This window comes from Prunus persica, chromosome G1 (assembly GCF_000346465.2).
Source record: "Prunus persica cultivar Lovell chromosome G1, Prunus_persica_NCBIv2, whole genome shotgun sequence".
NCBI lineage: Eukaryota > Viridiplantae > Streptophyta > Magnoliopsida > Rosales > Rosaceae > Prunus > Prunus persica.
Genome location: NC_034009.1, coordinates 16,185,302 through 16,205,798, shown reverse-complemented (window position 1 = coordinate 16,205,798; position 20,497 = coordinate 16,185,302). Strand labels below are relative to the sequence as shown.

General features: G+C 36.8%; 1 protein-coding gene and 1 long non-coding RNA gene across 4 annotated transcripts; both read left to right on the top strand.

The window, feature by feature from the left end:
- LOC18792841 lies at positions 14,963 to 15,919 on the top strand. Of its 3 annotated transcripts, none has more exons than XM_020556089.1 (2): positions 14,963 to 15,095; positions 15,276 to 15,919. In XM_020556089.1, exons 1-2 carry the CDS (start codon positions 15,089 to 15,091, stop codon positions 15,617 to 15,619), a joined length of 351 nt encoding a protein of 116 aa, XP_020411678.1. In that variant the 5' UTR covers positions 14,963 to 15,088; the 3' UTR covers positions 15,620 to 15,919. The 3 variants fall into 3 exon arrangements, with proteins under 3 accessions (XP_020411678.1, XP_020411679.1, XP_007225793.1); XM_020556090.1 differs by having other exon boundaries at positions 14,965 to 15,095; positions 15,285 to 15,919; XM_007225731.2 differs by having other exon boundaries at positions 14,990 to 15,095; positions 15,240 to 15,919.
- Positions 18,880 to 20,381, top strand: LOC109946517. Its single transcript, XR_002269649.1, has 2 exons — positions 18,880 to 19,434; positions 19,659 to 20,381. It is a non-coding gene; the product is annotated as an uncharacterized LOC109946517 (long non-coding RNA).

The following is a 20,497-nucleotide window of genomic DNA, read 5'->3' as shown; positions in this document are numbered from 1 at the left end:
ACAATCTCCAAAAGTTTTCACCCAAACCCAAAATCATAAAAACTTAACAACAAATATTAAAATTGGAAATTGAATATATATAAAAAGATAAAAACTTACTAAGATTGAAGAACCCACCAAAGATAGGTTGGTACAATTTTTTAGAGGAGTAGAGCTATTTCCTCTAGTCTCTCAAGGTTCAAATATGGCGTTTTAGGTGGCATGAAGAAATTTTTTGATGTTTACTCTCTGTGAGTATAGCCCAATATCAATATGATTAGAATAGCTCAAGTTGGTATACCCTTAGTGTGAGTTCTGCTTCTAATCAAATATATATATATATATATATATATATAGGTTTGGAATGATGTTTATTATTTCCTATCACTAGTATAAAAAAAACCCTTGCTCGACCAAATTTTGCGCGACGAAAAACTATTCGTCGCTCAAAGTCACTTTGGGCGACGAAACTCAAAACTTCGTCGCTCAAAGTCTTGCGCGACCAATGTTGCACGATGAAAAAAAATTCTTCGGGCAAAGTCACTTTGCAAGATAAACTTTTGCGCGACGACAATTCATTGTCGCTCAAAGTGACTTTGGGCAACAAAATAATAAAACTTCGTCGCGCAAAGTCTTTATAAAAATAAATAAAATAAAAAATTTATTTTTTAATATCTTTGCATGACGTAATCCAAATATTTTGTCACCTAAACCAATTTATTTTTGTTTTTTTTATTTTGTATGCATAACACTTAAGAAATTAAACGGTATATAAATATTTATTAAGTGGCTTTAAATTTATTATTTTAGATCGGATCAGATTTTTGTTAGAAAAATATATTATTGTAGTTCGGATTGGGTTTTTGTTAGAAAATATATATTTTAAATTGACAATCGAATTAGTTCATTGTATTCGTATAGCGTCAAGGAGTGTAGCTGTAAAAAATATCAAAATCGGAGTTAAAATAACCGTTTAATCATTCTTTTTTATTTATAACCGTCGAAATATTTTGTCCCATTACATGATCTTTGAATGTTTATTTTTTTCAATTTTTGGCGTATATGATCTCGAAGTATAAACAAACAAGTTTGACGGTTGGATCGTTGAAACTAGTTTCGTTGAATGTGTATGCCATAACAATTAAGAGTTTATTTATACTTTCATTAAATATAACATAAGATTTTGTGGTATCCACTAGTGTAAATATTTTAAATTGAAGATCAAATTTAGTCATTGTATTCATATAGGGTCAAGGAGTGTAGTGTAAAAAAATCATCAAAATCAGAGCTAAAATAACAGTTAAATCATGATTTTTCATGTATAACCGTCGAAAAGTTTTGTCCCGTTACTTGATTTCTAAATGTTTATTTTTTTCAATTTTTGGCGTATATGATCTTGAAGTATAAACAAACAAGTTTGACGGTTAGATCGTTGAAACTAGTTTTGTAGAATGCGTATGCCATCAAAACAATATATTCACTAACAATTAAGAGTGTATTTATAATTTTGTTAAATATAAACATAAGATTTTGTGGTATCCACTAGTGTAAATATTTGAAATTGAAGATCAAATTCAGTCATTGTATTCATATAAGGTCAAGGAGTTTAGCTGTAAAAAATCATCAAAATCGGAGTTAAAATAACTGTGAAATCGTGATTTTTCATTTATAACCATCGAAAAGTTTTGTCCCATTACTAGATCTCTGAATGTTTGTTTTTTGTTATTTTTGGGGTATACGATCTTGAAGTATATACAAACAAGTTTGATGGTTGGATTGTTGAATGGTGTGTGTGTGTATATATATATATACAGTCCCGATCTCTTGGACCACAGGAGTCCAAGCCATAAATTAATAATGATAAGGTAGCAATACCTGACCCACTCTCACCCACTCTCTCATCTTCGTACCACCTTCATCACCCTCTCATATTTTACTAGCCGACCGACCACCTCACCCACTCTCATCTTCTTGTAGCACACCACCTCCCCCACCATGTAGCCAAACAATAGTTTAATAATGAATTTTTATGTTAATACATATCATAAGTATAGAGAATATTTTTATAGAATATTTCCACATGAAAAGTTGTAGTAGTTTCATGTTGAATTCCAAATGAAATAAACTATACTTTCTTTAAGGGCATTTCAGTAATTAAATATTTTTGAATTCCGTAATATATATGGGGTTCTTGTACATAATGACTAGTTTCATGTTGAATTTGGTATGACTTAATAATCAAAATAAACATAGACGGACGAGCTATTTCATAAAGGATAACGACATATAAATTATATCATATAATAGTTGTTTGAGCTTTTTCATGTGATTTTTCAATTTTGAGCCAACTTCAACCGTTCAAATTGTTAGACATGTTTAAAACTTCCAATGATTTTCCGAAATTTTCCAAAAGAATTCCGAAATATCTAATTTGAATTGATTTTGAAATTCGAAAATTTTTGGAACATAATTGGAAAAGAATTTTCATTTCAATTTTTTTTACAATGGGATGGGAATCCTCTTATTCTGATTTGATCCGTCCAAAAATCAGCCCTAGAGAAACATATCCTTTTCACTCTCCCTTCCTCTCTTGAAGAGAAGGGGAGGAGAGGTTTAGGGTAAATAAATCTCAATTACAATAGGACTAAATAAATTGATAAGTAACTAAAATCCTAACTAAGTAAGGAACCAAAGTCCTAACTAAGCCTCCATCCTACCATAGTGAGAGTCAATGCACTACTACGTTTTTCTATTTGCGCGACAAGCTTTTGCATGACGAATCAAAATTCGTCGGACAAAATGCAATAAAGCGACGGAAAAAAAGTTTCGTCACGCAAAAAAGTGAAAACTTGCGCGACCAAAATTTTCGAAGCCCAAACTCTCTTAGCGCGACAGATACACTCCTTTGTCGTGCAAAGTGAGCGAAAAAACAGTCGAGTTTTTTTTTGGCACCAAACACTTGCGCGGCGAGAGCAAACGTCGCGTAAGAAAACCTAGCGCGACGATCTGAAACTTCGTCGCGTAAAGGTTAGGCGCCAAAATAAATAGAGGGGGATATTTTTGTTCGCGCGATGAATTAGATTTCGTCGCATAAAGCAGATGTCGGTACATTCTTGCGCGACGAAACGTAATGTTACGCGACGGAATTTTGTTTTTGCGCGACGATATCTAGAATTTGTGCGACGAAAATTTCTGGTGTCGCGCAAAAGTTTTTTTGTATGCAAGTTTTTGCGCGACGGAAAAACACGTTTTGTGCGACGGAAAAATGGTTTTTCGCGACGGTATTTTGCACAACGAAATATATGTTTCGTCGCGCAAAGTCTTTCTTCTTCATATTAGAATTCTGCCATTGCAGAGGCAGAAAGGAACAAATTTCCTTTCTGTCTCTGCGTCTCTCTCAACCTCTCTGTTGCTGCCTCTGATGGAAATTCAGTACGTTGATTGGGTAAGTATTTTTTATCGTTAGTTTATAAGTATTAATGTAAATTCATACTAACGCCATTAATTTTGTTATCGTTAGGGATATTTGTAATTAGCGATTTGTGGAGAACGATTGATAATGTATTTTATTCGTTTTATATATTAAAAATGTTAAAGTTAATTTGTTATGTGTATATTTTTTTGTGAAGTTATATTTATATTATGTTATTAAATTGTGCGTGACGTAGCACAATGTGTTGTGATGTACGAAGTTAATTGAAATTAACTTCGTACTTTTATTTGTATGTTTTGTAACATTTAGTTTTCTGTTCGAGATTAGTTGGATTTCGTACATGGATGCGTAAAGCATGACTGCGGTCCAATTAATTCTTGAATTGTCCCATATTTGGACAGTTTGGTAATGCATAGTGTTGTCACGTAATCTACGGCTACATGATTATGTTTCGTTTGTGGAGATTTCGGTGTCATCTCGGTACGTTCTTCGGGTGGTACGTAGGTATTTATACCTATGCCCAGCTCAAGAACTGTATCGAGATGCTGTCGAAATTCATCCATGTCGAAATCTAATCTCATGTAGCCGTAGGTTACGTGACAGGACAATGCATTTCCGAATGGGATAGGGCCCTTACCGGAGGCATAAGGTGACATTATAACTTCGTATGAAGTTGTTGTGATTATTATGTTGTGATTGTGGTTTCAAGAATTATGAGCAGAAGGTGGATACAGAACCCGAATAGATGTGCAGACGAATACTTGGATGGGATCGAGGATTTTATTGAGTTTGCACGTAGACACAACTCGGGTGCAACTAGAATCCGATGTCCTTGTAGGAGGTGTAATAACACGTTGTGGGAGACAATTGAAAATGTTGGATTTCATTTAGTAAGGAATTGAATGATTGAGACATATAGCATTTGGAACCTTCATGGGGAACAATTAGACCATGCTTCGTCTTCAAATGCCACAAGAATGGACGGTGTTGAACCTATTGTGGATCCTAATGATCAAGTCATGGATATTATACATGATACTTTTCCATTTGCATCAACCAACATCAATCACGAAAGGGAAGATGACGTGCCTACACCAATAGACAGCGCGGAGTTTGAACAATATGAAAAACTGTTAAAAAATGCCAACTAAGAGCTATACCCGGGGTGCGAGAGCTTTTCCGTTCTCACGGCCATTGTAGAGCTAACGCACGAAAAAATAAAGTATCGCATGTCGAACTTGTGTTTCGATTACTTTTTGGGAGTTTTCAAGAGAATGCTTCCGACGGACAATTGTTTGCCGAAAGACCATAAACACGCGCAGAAGGTGTTGAATGGTCTTGGATTGGGTTATGAAAAAATTCATGCTTGCAAAAATAATTGCATGTTATTCTACAAGGAGCATGAAACGTTGGAGACATGCCCTATATGCGATGAGTCGACGTTCAAATGACATCTCAGAATAGAATGACTAAGATCCCACAAAAAATCATGCGTTATCTGCCCCTGAAACCTAGGTTGCAGCGATTGTATATGTCGACGCATACTGCCACAGACATGAGATGGCATAAGGAAAAACGGGTAGACGATGATGTGATGCGGCATCGTGCAGATGGGGAGGCATGGAAAAAGTTCGATCGAACGTTCCCCGAGTTTGCTGCTGATCCCCAAAATGTGAGATTGGGACTTGCCACTGACGGATTCAATCCGTATGGGGTTCTAAACCAACACCACAGCACTTGGCTGATTTTCGGATTCCCATATAATTTGCCGCCTTGAAAATGCATGAAAAAAGAATACATGATGATGACTGTTTTGATAACTGAGGATCCTGGGAGGTCAATCGATGTTTACTTAAGGCCGCTGGTTGATGAGCTGAAAGATTTATGGACAAACGGTGTTCGCACGTACGATAAATCAACTGGGAAGATGTTTACTTTGCGGGTAGCAGTTATGTGGACTGTGAATGATTTTCCACCATATGCAATAGTTTCTGGGTGGAGCACAAAGGGTTATATGGCATGTCCTATATGCAAGGAAGATGTAACTTCTGGTTGGCATGCGGAAAAAGTTTGTTACCTTGGTCATCGGAGATGGTTGCCATGGGACCACGAGTGGCGGAAAAAAGATAAAGAGTTCGACGGGAACACAGAGCGTCGCCTCAGACCTAGAGAATGGTCCGGTGATGAGATTTGGAACAACTTAATCGTTTGGATTTTGCTCTGTTTGGAAAAACAGTTAGTCGGACCAGACCTTCTACACATATGAACTGGACTCACAAGCCTATGTTTTTTGAGCTCCCATATTGGTCGAAACTCAAATTAAGGCACAATCTAGATGTGATGCATGTTGAGAAAAATGTATTTGACACATTGGTGGGCACGATTCTAGATATCGAGGGCAGGACAAAGGACACAAGCAAAGCCCGTCTTGATTTGGAAAGAATGGGTATACGAAGGGGTTTATGGATGAACAGGGACAGTGATAAAGCTAGAAGGGATCTTGCATTCTTTTCTATGAAACCGAATGACAAAAAAGAGTTTCTAAAGTTTGTATCGTCTGTAAAGTTTCCTGATGGGTATGCTTCTAATATCGCACGTTGCGTGAATGTTGACGGGGGTAAATTTACTGGACTGAAGAGCCATGACTGCCATGTGTTTATGCAACGCCTACTTCCTGTGGGTATTCGACATCTATTGCCGGAAGATGTTGTGAAGCCAATCATGTTGTTGTCCAGATTTTTTTCCCAACTGACGGCAAAAACATTGCGAAAGACAGACATGTTTCAGTTGCGCCATGACATTGTCCAAGTCCTATTCAAGTTTGAGATGATATTTCCTCCAGCTTTCTTCACAAGTATGATGCACGTGATGGTTCACTTGCCAGAAGAGGCATTACTTGCTGGTCCTGTCAACTATCGCTGGATGTATCCAATAGGAAGGTATATAATCTTTATCGTTTGTGTATGCATTATTATCACAGACTTGCTAATTTGTATCATATCGTTTTATTTTGACAGGCTTCTCGGAGAGCTGAAAAAAAGTGTACGCAACAGGGCGAAGCCCGAAGGATCAATTATAAAGGCGTGGGTTCAATATGAGTCGCTTACTTTCTATGGAATGTATTTAAAAGATGTGGAGACGGCTTTCAATCGTCCTCAGCTCAATAACGACGGAGGTATGAGAAAGGAAAAACTTTCTGTTTTTTCCCAAAACGCACGACCCTTTGGAGATCCTGGATGAGGAGAGTCGTTTTCTAGAAATGACATGGAGGTAGCGCATTGGTTCGTACTGAACAATTGTGATGAGATAATGGCATACTTAGATGAGCATGAAGAGATGATGGCGCGAGAACATCCATCACATTTAGTTGCCCAGAAACACTGTGAATTGTTTCCACAATGGTTTTTGGATTATGTAAGTTATAAGTGTTTTGTATTTGACAAATATAAATTGTAGTATTTAATTTTGTCAGACTAACATGTGAATGGTTTTGTATTATATTAAGTGAATAAGTTGAAATCATCGAATTCCCCCACTTATAGTGATGAGTTATATAACTTAGCGTTCGGCCCAATTCGACTGAATTGTTTTCGGGTTGTTATATTAACGGCGTCAAATTTTTGGGGGTTGTACTTGATGACAAGTTGTGTACGCAAAACAGCGGTGTCCATGTCCCAGGTGGAGGCGAAAGTACGAACATTGATTTTTATGGCAAACTCACAACTGTCGTTCAATTGCTTTACAAAGATCGATACCAAGTGATCATGTTTAAGTGTCGATGGTTTGATAGTAACCCAAATAGGCCGGGAAGTGTTAAAATCAACCATGGCTTACTCTCTGTGAACATTAACAGAACTTGGTATGATGACGACCCTTACATTTTGGCAAACATGGCAACACAAATTGTGTATCTAGATGACCCTAAAGCTGGGAGCAGTTGGAAAGTTGTTCAGAAGATGGATCATAGGAACGTGTATGCTATACCAGAACTAGACCCAACTGACAACGACGTCGACAATGTGGCTGACCAACGTTTAGAATCTTCAATGGAAAATAATGCGGAAACACTTCGAGATACACATGTTATACAAGAACAGTTTCAAATACAAGGAGTGTCTTCAATCGAAATACCAATTCAGTCAATTACAATTGACCTCGGGGATCTTCCAAGATTCGATGTTGCAGTGGGCCCGAGCAACGCAGATGATGTAGTTATAGAGGAGGAGGAGGAGGATTGGGAGACCGAAAGTGATGATAGCGACGATAACGAAAGTTACTATAGTTCAGATGATGAATAATTAAATTTTTTGTAATTTTATTATGCTAGTGTACAGACTTTGTGTAATACAAAAGTTTGAATATAATGTAGTTGTTATATCCAAACCTTATATATGTGGACAACTGAAACATTATTAAAATAAATTTAGTTATAAAACATTGGTAAATCAATATATCCAAACCATTTTAATATTAATTTTTAAATTTTTTTTGACAAAACACGTTTACAAAATGAAAATGATAAAACATTTGTTATAAAACATTGATAAATAAATATATCCAGACCATTTTCATACAAAGTTTGAAAATTATTGACACCAAACATTTTTCAAAAATGAAAACCCTTGCGCGACGAAGATTACCTTGTCGCGCAAAGTTTGCGCGACCCATTAAACAGTCGTCGCGCAAAGTTAACAAATTGTGCGACAAATATTATCTGTCACGCGATGCAATTTTGCGCGACCAAGAAACCCTCGTTGCGCAAAGTTTGCGCGACCGAGAACACAGTCGTCGCGTAAAGTTAAAACATTGCGCGACAAATTCTTATCTGTCGCGCGATGGAATTTTGCGCGACGAACAATGTTTCTCGTCACGCAAATATATATTCTTTTATAATATATGTTATATACACATATATATTCGAAATTGACGATCGAGTTGGTTCATTGTATTCATATAGGGTCATGGAGTGTAGCTGTAAAAAATCATCAAAATCAGAGTTAAAATAATCGTTAAATCATGACTTTTTGTTTATAACCATTCAAAAGTTTTGTCCCGATACTTGATCTCTGAATGTGTTTTTTTTCTAATTTTTGGGGCCTAAGATCTCGAAATATAAACAAACACGTTTGACGGCTGGATTATTGAAACTACTTTCGTAGAATGCGTGTGCCATCAAAACCATATATTCACCAACAATGAATAGTTTACTTATACTTTCGTTAAGTATAACATAAGATTATGTGGTATCACCCTAGTGTAAACATCTTAAATTGAAGATCAAATTCAGTAATTGTATTCATATAGGGTCAAGAAAAGTAGCTGTAAAAAATCATCAAAATTGGAGTTAAAATAACCGTTAAATCATGACTTTTCATTTAGAACCGTCGAAAAGTTTTGTACCGTTACTTGATTTCCTAACGTTTGTTTTGTCAGATTTTCGGTGTATACGATCTCGAAATATAAAAAAACAAGTTTGCCGGTTGGATCATTAAAACTAGTTTCGGGTTTATGGTTTCCTCGGTTTAGGGTTTAGGGTTTAGAGTTTGCACGACGAACAGGTTTCGTTGGTCGCACAAAGCTTGCAAACAACAGTCTTGCACGACGAAACCACAACTCGTCGTCGCGCAATCTCAGCCACCCCTTTTCTCCTCGGACACTTAGCCAAAAAAATTTGAGAGTTTACAGAAACAGGATTTGCGCAACAAAACAAGGTTCGTCGTCGCGCAATCTCAGCCACCCCCTTTCTCCTCGGACACTTAGCCAAATTTTTTTGAAAGTTTACAGAAATAGGATTTGGGCAACGAAATACGTGCAGCGTCGCGCAAAGTTTTCAATCTCTCCCGCTAAACCCTGAGTCCCAAAATTTTGGCAAATTGACAACATTGCGCAAAGAAACAAGGGCAGCATCGCGCAAAGTTTTCAAACTCGCCCGCTAAACCCTAAGTCCCAAAATTTTGGCGGATTGACAACATTGCGCGACGAAAAAAGGGAAGCGTCGCGCAAAGTTTTCAATCTCTCCCGCTTAACCCTAAGTCCCAAAATTTTGGCGGATTGACAACATTGCGCGATGAATATATGATACTGCGTCGTCGCGCAAGTGTCAATTAAAATATTTTGCGCGACGCTTTTGGTTCTTCGTCAGCAAACTCGAATAAAATTGCAGAAACGACGCGATACCCTCCTTCTTCCCCGACTTTACTTTTCTGCCCTAACTCTCTCTCTCTCTCCGCCGTCAGCTCAGCCCCTACCCTAGTGCATTTTGGACGGCACCGCCACAACGCTGGTACCCCGGAGGTTCCCCGCCGTCACCGTCGAGCCAGCCGCCGTTATTTCCTCGGTTTTCACCGAATCTCTGCCGCCGTCGTTCTCTCTCCTCCGGCGACCAAATTCGACAATTGAGGTATGGTTTCTGTCCTATTTTAGATGCTTTAGCTGATGGTTGGGTAGGATTTATGTAATTGTTGCAATAGGTCAGTCAATTTCAAAACCCTAAGTTTCGGCTGGTTTTTGAATTTAAATTCTGGCCACTTCTGGCCATTTTTTGAGGTAGGTCCGAGAACAAAAGTGGCTCCAATTGATGTTTTGAACCTAGGGTAGGAACCTTGGCCCTTAGTTTTTAGAAATTTCCGGCGATTGGTATCGCTTTGGACACCCACGCGCTGCCGGCGCGTGTGGTGGCGCGTGGGATACTGTAGCACCACTGCATTGGGTCCCAGTGCAATCCCCTATTTGTCACGAGCGCGTAGGTGTTTTCAGATTGGAATTTGGTTACCGTTTGAGTCTCGAACGGATTTTGCCTATTGTGCGATTTTCGGGTTTATGTTCAAACCGTTGGATCGAACTCAAACTCATGTATGGTGTACCTTGTATTTCTAGGATCGTCTAGGATTCGACGGATCGTGGATCGGAGTCCCGGATACTCCAAACTCGCAAACCCTTGGTCAAGAATCTTAATAAAATTGTATGTGCTTTCAAATATTTGTATATTTTATTAATTTGTATGTGTATTAATGAAATTGTGCAGATGTCAGACCTGATTAGACGTCGTAGGGCAGTGACGATTAAGCAGAGTTCGGAGCCCCCGGCTCGCCCGACATCTGCTGCCACTGCGCCAGCACTGATGGACCACTTGGCAGTTGGTCCCGCGGGGTCCCAAGCGCCTGCTTCATCAGCTTCATCAGTGGCACAGCTTGTTAGCGCCAGACGGGGTCATCGGCCCGCCAGCACCACCGACACCACATCCACTGATGCATCCGGGTCACAGCTAGGTATAGATATCCTTAAACTCCAGTTATTTATATTTTTGTTTTTATTTTTGTTTTGGTTTTTGTTTTTGTTTTTATTTGTGTGTGTATTTTATAGTTAAATTTGTTATTTATTTAACATTAATGTCATCTTTCTTTGCAGCCAAGAAGAACACCCGAGGGCCGTGTCGGCAGTTGAAGATGGCGAAGGTCACCCGGGTGACCAACAGTCGTATCAACATCGAATACGTCGAGCGACATCGGGCTGCACCGACGGCAGAGTTGCATAGTTCCTTGGCCCAAGACATTGGTCATGTCATTCGGAGCCATTGCCCGATGAAATGGAAGTCTTGGAAGGTGATGCCTGACGAGACCAAGACGGAAGTTCGCGGCTAGTTGTCGGTACGTATGCCTTTTAATTCTTTTTCTTTCAAATTTTATATTTCTATTATTTAAATGTATGTAATTAATTTATTGCAGATGAACTACAACTTGGAGGACCTGGACGACGAGTCGTTGGCATACGTCAACAGACTCTTCTCTGAGAGGTACAAACAGTGGAAGAGCCACTTGCACCACTATTTTGAGGCGTTTGATGATCCAGAAGTCGCTCTTCAGGAGGGTTGCCCGAAGGAGCTTGAGGGGCGGGAGGATAGTTGGGCGTGGCTCTGCGCTCATTTTCAGGCGCCCGCTTTTGTAGTAATTTATAATTTCAAATTTATTATATTTTTCTTATTAATGTTCTTTTTTAATGTTTTATATTTAATTCCAATTTCAACTAATACGTTTTATTTTTTGTATAACAGAATAAAGCCAAAGTCAATAAGGGCAATAGGAAGAAGAAGACTCTTCTCCATCATTCCGGTTTCAGGCCCTTCTCCTATAGGATGGATGCACGTCGGCAGGTAATAATAAAATAATTTTTATTTAATTTTTAATTTTTAATTATTCATAAAGAATGGTTTTCGTACTAATATTTTTCTTCTCTTGTTCAATTTAGGAGGGGTCCAAATTCCCATAGATCGACGTCTTTGGCGACGTTTATGTTCGACCTGGGAATAAGTTAGCCGAGTCCCTTCATGTGAGTATTATTTAATTATAATTATTATGTTACGCATTCAAGTTTAAAGGTTATTATAAGAATGTTTTAATTTATATTTTATGTTATGTTAAACAGACGACGATGGTGGAGAAGAGCCAGTTGGTTCTTCAGGAGTCCGCCTCCCAACTTCCTCCTAATACTCCGATCGAGTTTGTGGATCCTCCACAGGATGCTGGATTTTAGATCTTGATGGAGACATTGGATCAGACTCTCGGGAGGAGACCGGGGACATATTGTCAAGGGATGGGGAATGCCAGGCGGAGGGAACCCAGACCCCGTTCATCAGCGCAGTCAAACAGTCAGGTCACTGCTTAGACAACACAAGTGGCCACTCTTCAGAGTCAGATGTAGGTCATTCTACAGTCCCTCGCACAGTCCTGCATTCCAGTCCCGCATTTTGATGCGCCGACCTCCGAACTCGTACATCCTGAGCATCCCCACCAGACGACAGGCCCTGTAGATCCCCAGACCTCTGAACCGCATGTGCCAGACGATAATGTAGATTTTGGAACATTATTTGATTTTTTTTTTATTTTCATAATTATTTTTTAAATATTTCTCTTGCAGTATACATTTATTTTATATAATAAATATGTTCTTTACAATTCTTTTTTATTTATTTATTGGAATTTCATTTTATTACCCAAAAAAAAAATTTATTTTTTTATATAAAATAAAATAAAAAGTAACATTAAAATTAAATAATAATTATATATATTAATTTTGCGCGACGAAATTTTTCTCGTCGCGCAAATTTATATATTACGAAATAAAATTGTTTCATTTTTTAAATACATATAATTTATTCTTGCGCGACGAAAATTTTCGTCGCTCAAAAAGGATTTGCGCGACAAAAGTTTTTCGTCGCGCAAAATGTGTTGACCCGAAACGCGCTACGAAGATCTGTTTGTGCCGCAAATATCTACGACACGTTTCGCGCGACGAAAACTTTCGTCGCGCAAAATTCGTATGCGCGACAATGATCTTTCGTCGCACAATACTTGTAGACACGAATTGCGCGACGAAGATCTCTTTGTGCCGCAAATATATACGAGACGTATTGCGCGACGAATATTATTCGCCGCGCATCGTAGTGGCGACGAACTCTCTTTCGTCGCGCTTAAATTTGTGCGATGAACTATTGCGCCGTCTCTGAACCTTTTGTGTAACAAAGGGTAACCGTCGCACAAATTTGCGCAACGAGTGATACAGTCGGTCGCGCAAAGTCTTTCTTCACGATCTTTGCGCGACAGATTACGCGGGACGAATTTTCTGTCGCGCTTGATTTTGTGCGACCAAATTCAACTCTGCGCGACGAAATTGTCTTCGTCGCGCAAATCATAAAATGTAGTAGTGATGTCAGCGAGACCGGCAATGTGGACATGTAACTTTTTAATCTTCACTGTGATTGAATGAAGATTATGCTTATAATTCTCCTTCAACTATATAAGCCTTCATAAACTATTTGTTTTTAAGATTCAAAAAGAGTTATGCCAAAATAGAAAGGGACACGTACGTAATGCCAAGGCTCAACAATGTCACAGTTCAAACGATAGAGACCACTCGCTGGTTCACGAGCATGTTTTCAAACCCTACCATATAGTATTTGAAAACGTGAAATGTGAACAAAACTCTTGTTCAAACTTTTGTTTTTGGTCTGAATCTTGTTTAAACTTGAATTCATGGTGAAATGATCACAATTTGAAAAGCAAGAGCAGTATATGCACAAGGTAGGACCACCACTAACCAACGTAAACCCAAACACAAGCAAGTAGGATGCCTGCACAATATTAAATACCACTAAGATTCCCTAAAGAAGTCAGCATTTTAAACTCAAGGCCTTGATAGTTAAACAACCTCAGTTGGAAGCAAAAACTTCACCAAGATCCTTTGGCCCTCTATCAACGTCAATACGCTTTCTTATAGTCGTAAGTTCCACAAATCCTCGATATCACCTCAAAGTAGTGTCAAAACCCTAACCTCAATGCTGCCCATCTCAATTTGATATCTAAAATTTCCCCAAGATTGTTGAGCCCTGAGTGCAAAGGTTTAACTCTAATCTTTTCTTCAAATTGAGAATTAAGCCCTAATTTCCTTAATGGCACGAGCCACGTTTACAACTTAATAAAAAATTTGACACTATAGCTAGATTTTGAACAATCATTAACCATTGTCACGACTTTGTTAGAATTAATGACATATATAGGGACAAAAAAATAGTGCAGAAGCTAATAAGTAATTCCATGTGACGTTAGTTAACGAAAGAATATATCTTTAGATGTTGAAAAAGCATATGAAAAGTAAGAATTTGAGCTCACGAGCGTGTATGCGCAAACGTTTTGAAAATCAGAATTAAAATAAAAAAGTTAAGGACCAATGGTCATGATACAAATCAACTTTATATCATCTCAAGACAAAATTATTTAACAAATCGATTATGTGTATGATGTGAAGATGACTAATGGTGGCACTGGCAAGCAACATCTAAACTTTTGTATTGGATTCTTCATCCTCTCAATCTTTCTTGTGTAAGAAAGAGAAAAGGAAAACAGTTAAAAAATTCTAACCCAATACAGTGAAAAGTATATTCGAAATGAATGATTAGAATGACAAAACACATAAGGATTGTCACTAGTCTCGTAGTGACATGTGATGTGAAGACAGGACAAAACGTGAGGACGGCCAATGTGTACAGATCAAAGGGAAAATAAAATGTGAAAAGCTCTCACAAAATGAGAGGTGAAAATTACACATAGAACTTAAAGAGTCTCTGCGACTTGTACCAAATATAAAGAAAATGCAAAAAAGATGACGGTAGAAATCTGACATCAAGACGAAGCCGCATGTGATGGTTGGAGGAAAATTATAACAAAACGAAGACAAATAAGGGAAACTTTATGTCTTTAAAAATAGGGAAAAATGAGAAAGGAGGAAGAGAAAATGGGAGTGGGGAGGAAGAACAGTGACTTCCTCCCCCTCAAAGTGAAAACAACAGTAGGAGTAATTTTTGGAAGAGAGGAAGCTAAGGTTTCTTTGATAATAGTCTCTCTCTCCACACACACACACACAGTCCTTTTTTCACAAGACTTTTCCATTTTTAATTTTTAATTTTTTGCTGGGAAGACTTTTCCAAGTTGATCAATAGGAATACTGCAGATATATCAAAGAGTAATAAATAAATCCACATATTTAATAGTAACTTATTCCATTTTCAAGAGGTGGTCCATGCTCTCAATTGACACTAAACCTCTTCATAATATTATATATACAACGCGCTAGCTATATATCTATCAAGCACAAGACTAGAAGACTTTGGTTGAGCTTTCATCAATGGCAGGTATGTATTATTATAATTAATATTTTTATTTGATTCAAGATATCTTCTCCTTGATGTGATTGTGATTCTATGTCTGTATGGCTAAGGAATTTATGTAATCAGTTTCAAATAGTAAGTTGTCCACTTATGAAATTTATGCCCAAGGTTCTCAAACTGATGTTAAAATATTGAACCAACAAGAACCCTCAGAACACGGTAATCGCTTTCCTGGTCATGGTCGAACGCTTGTTGAACAAGAACCCCCGAGAGAAAGCATTAAACAAAAACTTCCTCAAGTGAATAGGCAAGATCAGGGAGGAGGCGGCGGCATCAGGTCCCAGATTCGTGACAATAATATTATGGCAGACCCGAACAGTCAGAATGTTGGAGCGTCAAACTTTCATAATGTACAAGGTCAAGGGGAAGGCCAAGGTGGTGGTCACGACATTTGTGGCAATACAATTACTGCACGTGAAGGAGCCAGTAGTGTTGGGTTTCACAACTTTGGCAACACCACACCTGGCTGGAAGTGTAGGATCCTGTAGTTTGGGAGAAAAAGAAGCTGAATCGAAGTTAGCATAAACCAATTGAAGAAGGACATGATCAATAAAAAGAAAAACGTAGTCTGTTCTTCCATGCTTTAATTTTTCATTTTTCATTTTAGCTTTAAGGTTAATGGTGTGTGTTCGATGTACGAAAATAAGAGCTGATACAGCAAAGATCTAGGCAAGTTCAAAATATCAAGAGATGGCATCTGCAATTCTGATCAGTCTTGTCCATTCTTCTGTCATCACTTCCTGTAATGTTTTCACCAATAATAGAATGAGCCACACTTGAAGGAACCACCCAAGACCTCTGATGACGGTGTATGAATAGGGCTAGCGGTTTCTCCAGGACGTGTTTGCAAATATTAAGGGGGCGTTTGGTATCCTATTCAAAAAGGGAACTCAAAAACTTTAATTTTTCTTAAAAACAAGGAGTTCTTAAATCTATTTTTAAGATTCAAAAACTTGCTTGGTATGTAACTTAAAAACTGTTTTCAAATCTTAAAAATTTGAGAACTTGTGGATTGTTAAAAAAAATTAAACTGAAAAAACATATTTTTTTTGTTTTTAATAATTGAGGTGTTTTTAAGTTGTTTAAAATTTTAAAAATAGAGCTACCAAACATGTTTTTTTTTTTTGACTCAAATTCTGTTTTTGAGTTTAAAAAGTTGGATTTAAGTTGAATACCAAACATGTCCTAATAAATTCTGCCGTTTTTTATTTTTATTTTATTATTATTATTTTTACAATTTTATCCTATTTTTATTAAAATCATGCGATTTAGTATTTTATGTTATCAAGGGTATTCTAGGGCTTTTGAAGATTTCCGCCTTTATATATATATATATATATATATATATATAGTCCCCTTCTATTGAGGGATCCCTCAAATAATTTTATTTAAGGGACGCCCTTTAGGGTACCCTACAATTTTTTTCCCAATGATCCAAACCATCTATTTTTTAGGTCTTTATTCATAGATCATCCTCACAAAAAATTAGACAAATCGAAAACCGTTTCGACATCCAATTGTGTCTTACAAAATCAATGAACACGGTGCTTCAATAAAATGCTAAAATTTCAATAACTTAATTGAGTGGTCAAATGATATCGGATTCAAGTGATTTTTTGTAGAGATGATCTTTGAATGAGTATCTACAAAATAGATGGTTTGGATTAGTGACCTACAATCCGGAGTGGGGCCTACAAAAGGTGTTCCTCAAATAAGTTATTTGAGGAATCCCTCAATGAAAGCTCTCTGTATATATATATATATATATATATATATATATATTTCAAATCAAACAAGGATACCAAGCAGTGAAAATGTCTACCGTTGGGAATAATATTACGGGGAAAAAATCGGAGACAGTAGGAATTTTCGAGTTTGGCAACACCCACATCTACAAAGGCCACGGCAAAGAATAACTAGTCGACTCCGGTGGAGAAACTGACTCGGCATCCAGTACTGATGAAGACGAAGCAGAACTGATGACTCACTGAGGTCTGTAGCTAGCTAGGGCCTCCCCTCCCTTCTTAATTATATGTACTATTAATTTGATGAATAAAATAAAAATATATATTATGTTGATGGTCGTCAATATACAATATTAATGCTCCTCTCTCTCAAGTTCAGCAACAGTGGCATTATTTTACGAACCATAAAAATGGAAAATGAAGAAGCAGAGTTCCTTCATCAGATTTTCGTGAAAAATGAAGTTCACGAACATTAACCCACCGTATTATGTATGTTCGAACACTAAAATGAACTTTACGGTGATCATCACCATGTTCGAAATATTCGTTTAGGATATTTATTTTTTATTATATTTGAATTTTATCTTTTTTTCTCTTTTGTATAAATTTTGTGTAATTAGAATTTTATTTATTTTCTTGTATAACCCTACTAGGTTTCACACTTGTATTATAATGAATTTTTATTTCAATACATATCGTAGCTACATAAAATATTTTTACATAATTTTTTTATTGTCAATGAAATAGTTTTTCCCATTTGAAAAATTGTAGTAGGTTTTTGAAAAAATAAAATAAAATATACATTCTTCGAGGGCATGCATTCTAGTAATTAAACATTTCTTCATTTCAATTAATTCATGATAGTTAGTATATATTTTAATGAGAATACATGTTGATTCAATTCATTATCACTCTGATTCATGGTTACTTGTAAGATTGAACGGTATTTCTTTTTCCAATGATAAAAGGATCCCAAATTCATAATAATAATTTAAAAATGACCCTATTAAATAACCAGAGCCCTCCATTATCAATAGGATTGTCTAGGTTCGTCCGGACATGTGATGTGAAGACAGAGGATAAAACATGGAGACGGCCAAGGATTGTCACAGGCACGTGGTGACCTTCAATATAAAAATTTTGCAGGTGCCCGCTCGGAATATGTGTACAGATCAAAGGAAGGACAAGAGTGGTCCGTCCCCCCTTTGCGTTAAAGGCAAGAGTGGTCCTCTTTTGTCCTGCATGTGATCAAAACAAAAATTCAACGTAATCAATTAGCTAGATAATTTATAATTGCAAGCACTAATTATAATTTATGTGTGAACCTATCTTTCAAATGTGCATGTGCGTGTCCGAAGAAGTCAAAATTTGTTTCCACAAGAGTATCTTTTTTACTACACTATTGATAATGACTATTATTATTTTCTTTTTGAGAAATTCTGGAATTTCATACATAATTTAGCTAAAAAAGCTATTAGTTATAAATTATCAATACAAACTTGTCATAAGGGGCAATTATAATAACAGAGTGATCTAACATCAAAATTAAGACAATCTAATGTGCATCCACTAATGATCACTCATGATCGAAGAAACTCTAGTATAGACATTCCAACTAAGATTGCAAATTGATAATAATAAAAAAGAGATAGAGCTTGAAAAAAAAACCAAGTCATAACAATACAAGTAAAACTCTCACAAAGGAGAGATGAAAAGCTCTCAAAAGGAAAGGTGAAAAGCTCTCACAAAAGGAGATAGGAAAACTGCACAAAGAACCCAAAAAGTATTTGCGACTTATTCCAAATATAAAGAAACTGCAAAAAAAAATGGTGGTGAAGATCCAATACCAAGACGCAACCACATGCGATGGTTGAAGAAAAATTATAACAAAACTATGACAAATTGGGGAAACCTTTTGTCTTTGAAAATAAGGGAAGAGGAGAAGGAAGGAAGAGAAGATGGGGGAGGGGAGGAGAAACTGACCTCCTCCCTCTTGAAAGTAAAAATGGCTTTAGGAGTGTTTTTTGACAAAGAGGAGGCTAGGATATCTTTGGTAATAGAGTCTTTTAGAATGCCCCATGATTATTTCAGATATATACCTGAGATTATCTATAAAAATCAACTTATTTGAATCTTCGTTCCGTTGGTATCTTTAGATTGATTTGGTTTGCCTAAGTTCGATTTTGCTTAATTTCTTTTCGATTGTTATTAGTTTGTAATCATTTTATTTCTCCACACACACAAAGTCCTTTTTCACAAGACTTTTCATTTTCATTTTTTCATTTTTTCTTTTTTTGTGCTGGGAAGACTTTTCCAAGTTCATAATTTGGAATACTGAGATATAACAAACATTAATAAATTTATGACCAAAAAAAAATTCGATGATTAATAAATAAATCCACATACATAATAGTAACTAATTCCATTTTCAAGAAGTGGTCCATGCTCTCTTAGAAACACCGTTCAAAACATCTAGTACCTATTGCTAGTTGAACATAAGAACTCTAAGAACTCTACGGAGAGTAGAAGACTTTCTTTTGAGCTTTCATCAATGGCAGGTATGTACTATTATGATTAATATTTTTATTTGCCCCAAGATCTTTTCCTTGAAGTGATTCTATGTGTGTATAGGGTTTAAGGAATTTCTGAAATTGGTTTACAATAGTAACTTCCATTTATTGAAAGATTATCTTCCATCTGATTTTGGAGTATTGGCCTCCACTTATTTGAAGATCTTTCCATTTTAATCTTCACTTGAACTGAAACTGAACAACTGAACCAGAGCCCTCAGGAGAGTGTAAGAAACCGCTTTCCTGGTCACCCTAGAACTCTTTCTGAACAAGAGCCCCAAGGAAAAAGAACTAAACAAGTGCTCTAGCAAAACGAAAATAGTGAGGCAGAAAATACTAATGAAAGCAATGAGACCAACAACATTCATTAGAATTATTTCTCTGCATTTGAAAGCACAGATGTTGGGATTCAACATGCTTACAACGAAGAAGGCGGAAGTGGTGATCAAGCAAGGACGGGTGAAAACCACAACATTTCTCGCAATAGATTTTATGCAGAAAACAGCCATCGGGTTGGGATTATCAATGTTGGCAACAAGAACTACAAGAAGTCGAGCGTACCATTTCTTTTCGGTCTTCTTATTCTTCTTGTTCAAGCTTTATTTTACATTTTATTTTATATGTTAACGATGAGTAAGCAAAACAAAAAATGAAGCAAGTGGCTTGAGTGAAAAAGAAGGAACGACCAAGAAGAAAAAGAAGAAGAGAAAAGTCAATAAGTGAGAAAGAAAGGTGCGGCTTGGAGTTTCCTGTACTATTATGGAGCGGAAGGGTTTGCAGATGTATGGTCTTCTTATATGCAAACTTTTCTTTGCGTTCCTTTCTCTGAATATGAATCGTATTTATATATATATTTATGTATTTCTTCTTCTTCTACTTGCCATAAGTATATTGATATATGCTGAGTAAGTATTGTATATTTTTCTTCTTGTGTACATGCCATAAGTATTATTTCTTCTTGTTCTAGTCTTTTTCTTTCATAGCCACTGAAGTATATCAGGGGTGAGAGTAAGCAAAACCAAAAAGAGAGAGTATCCAAACAGAGAAAGCA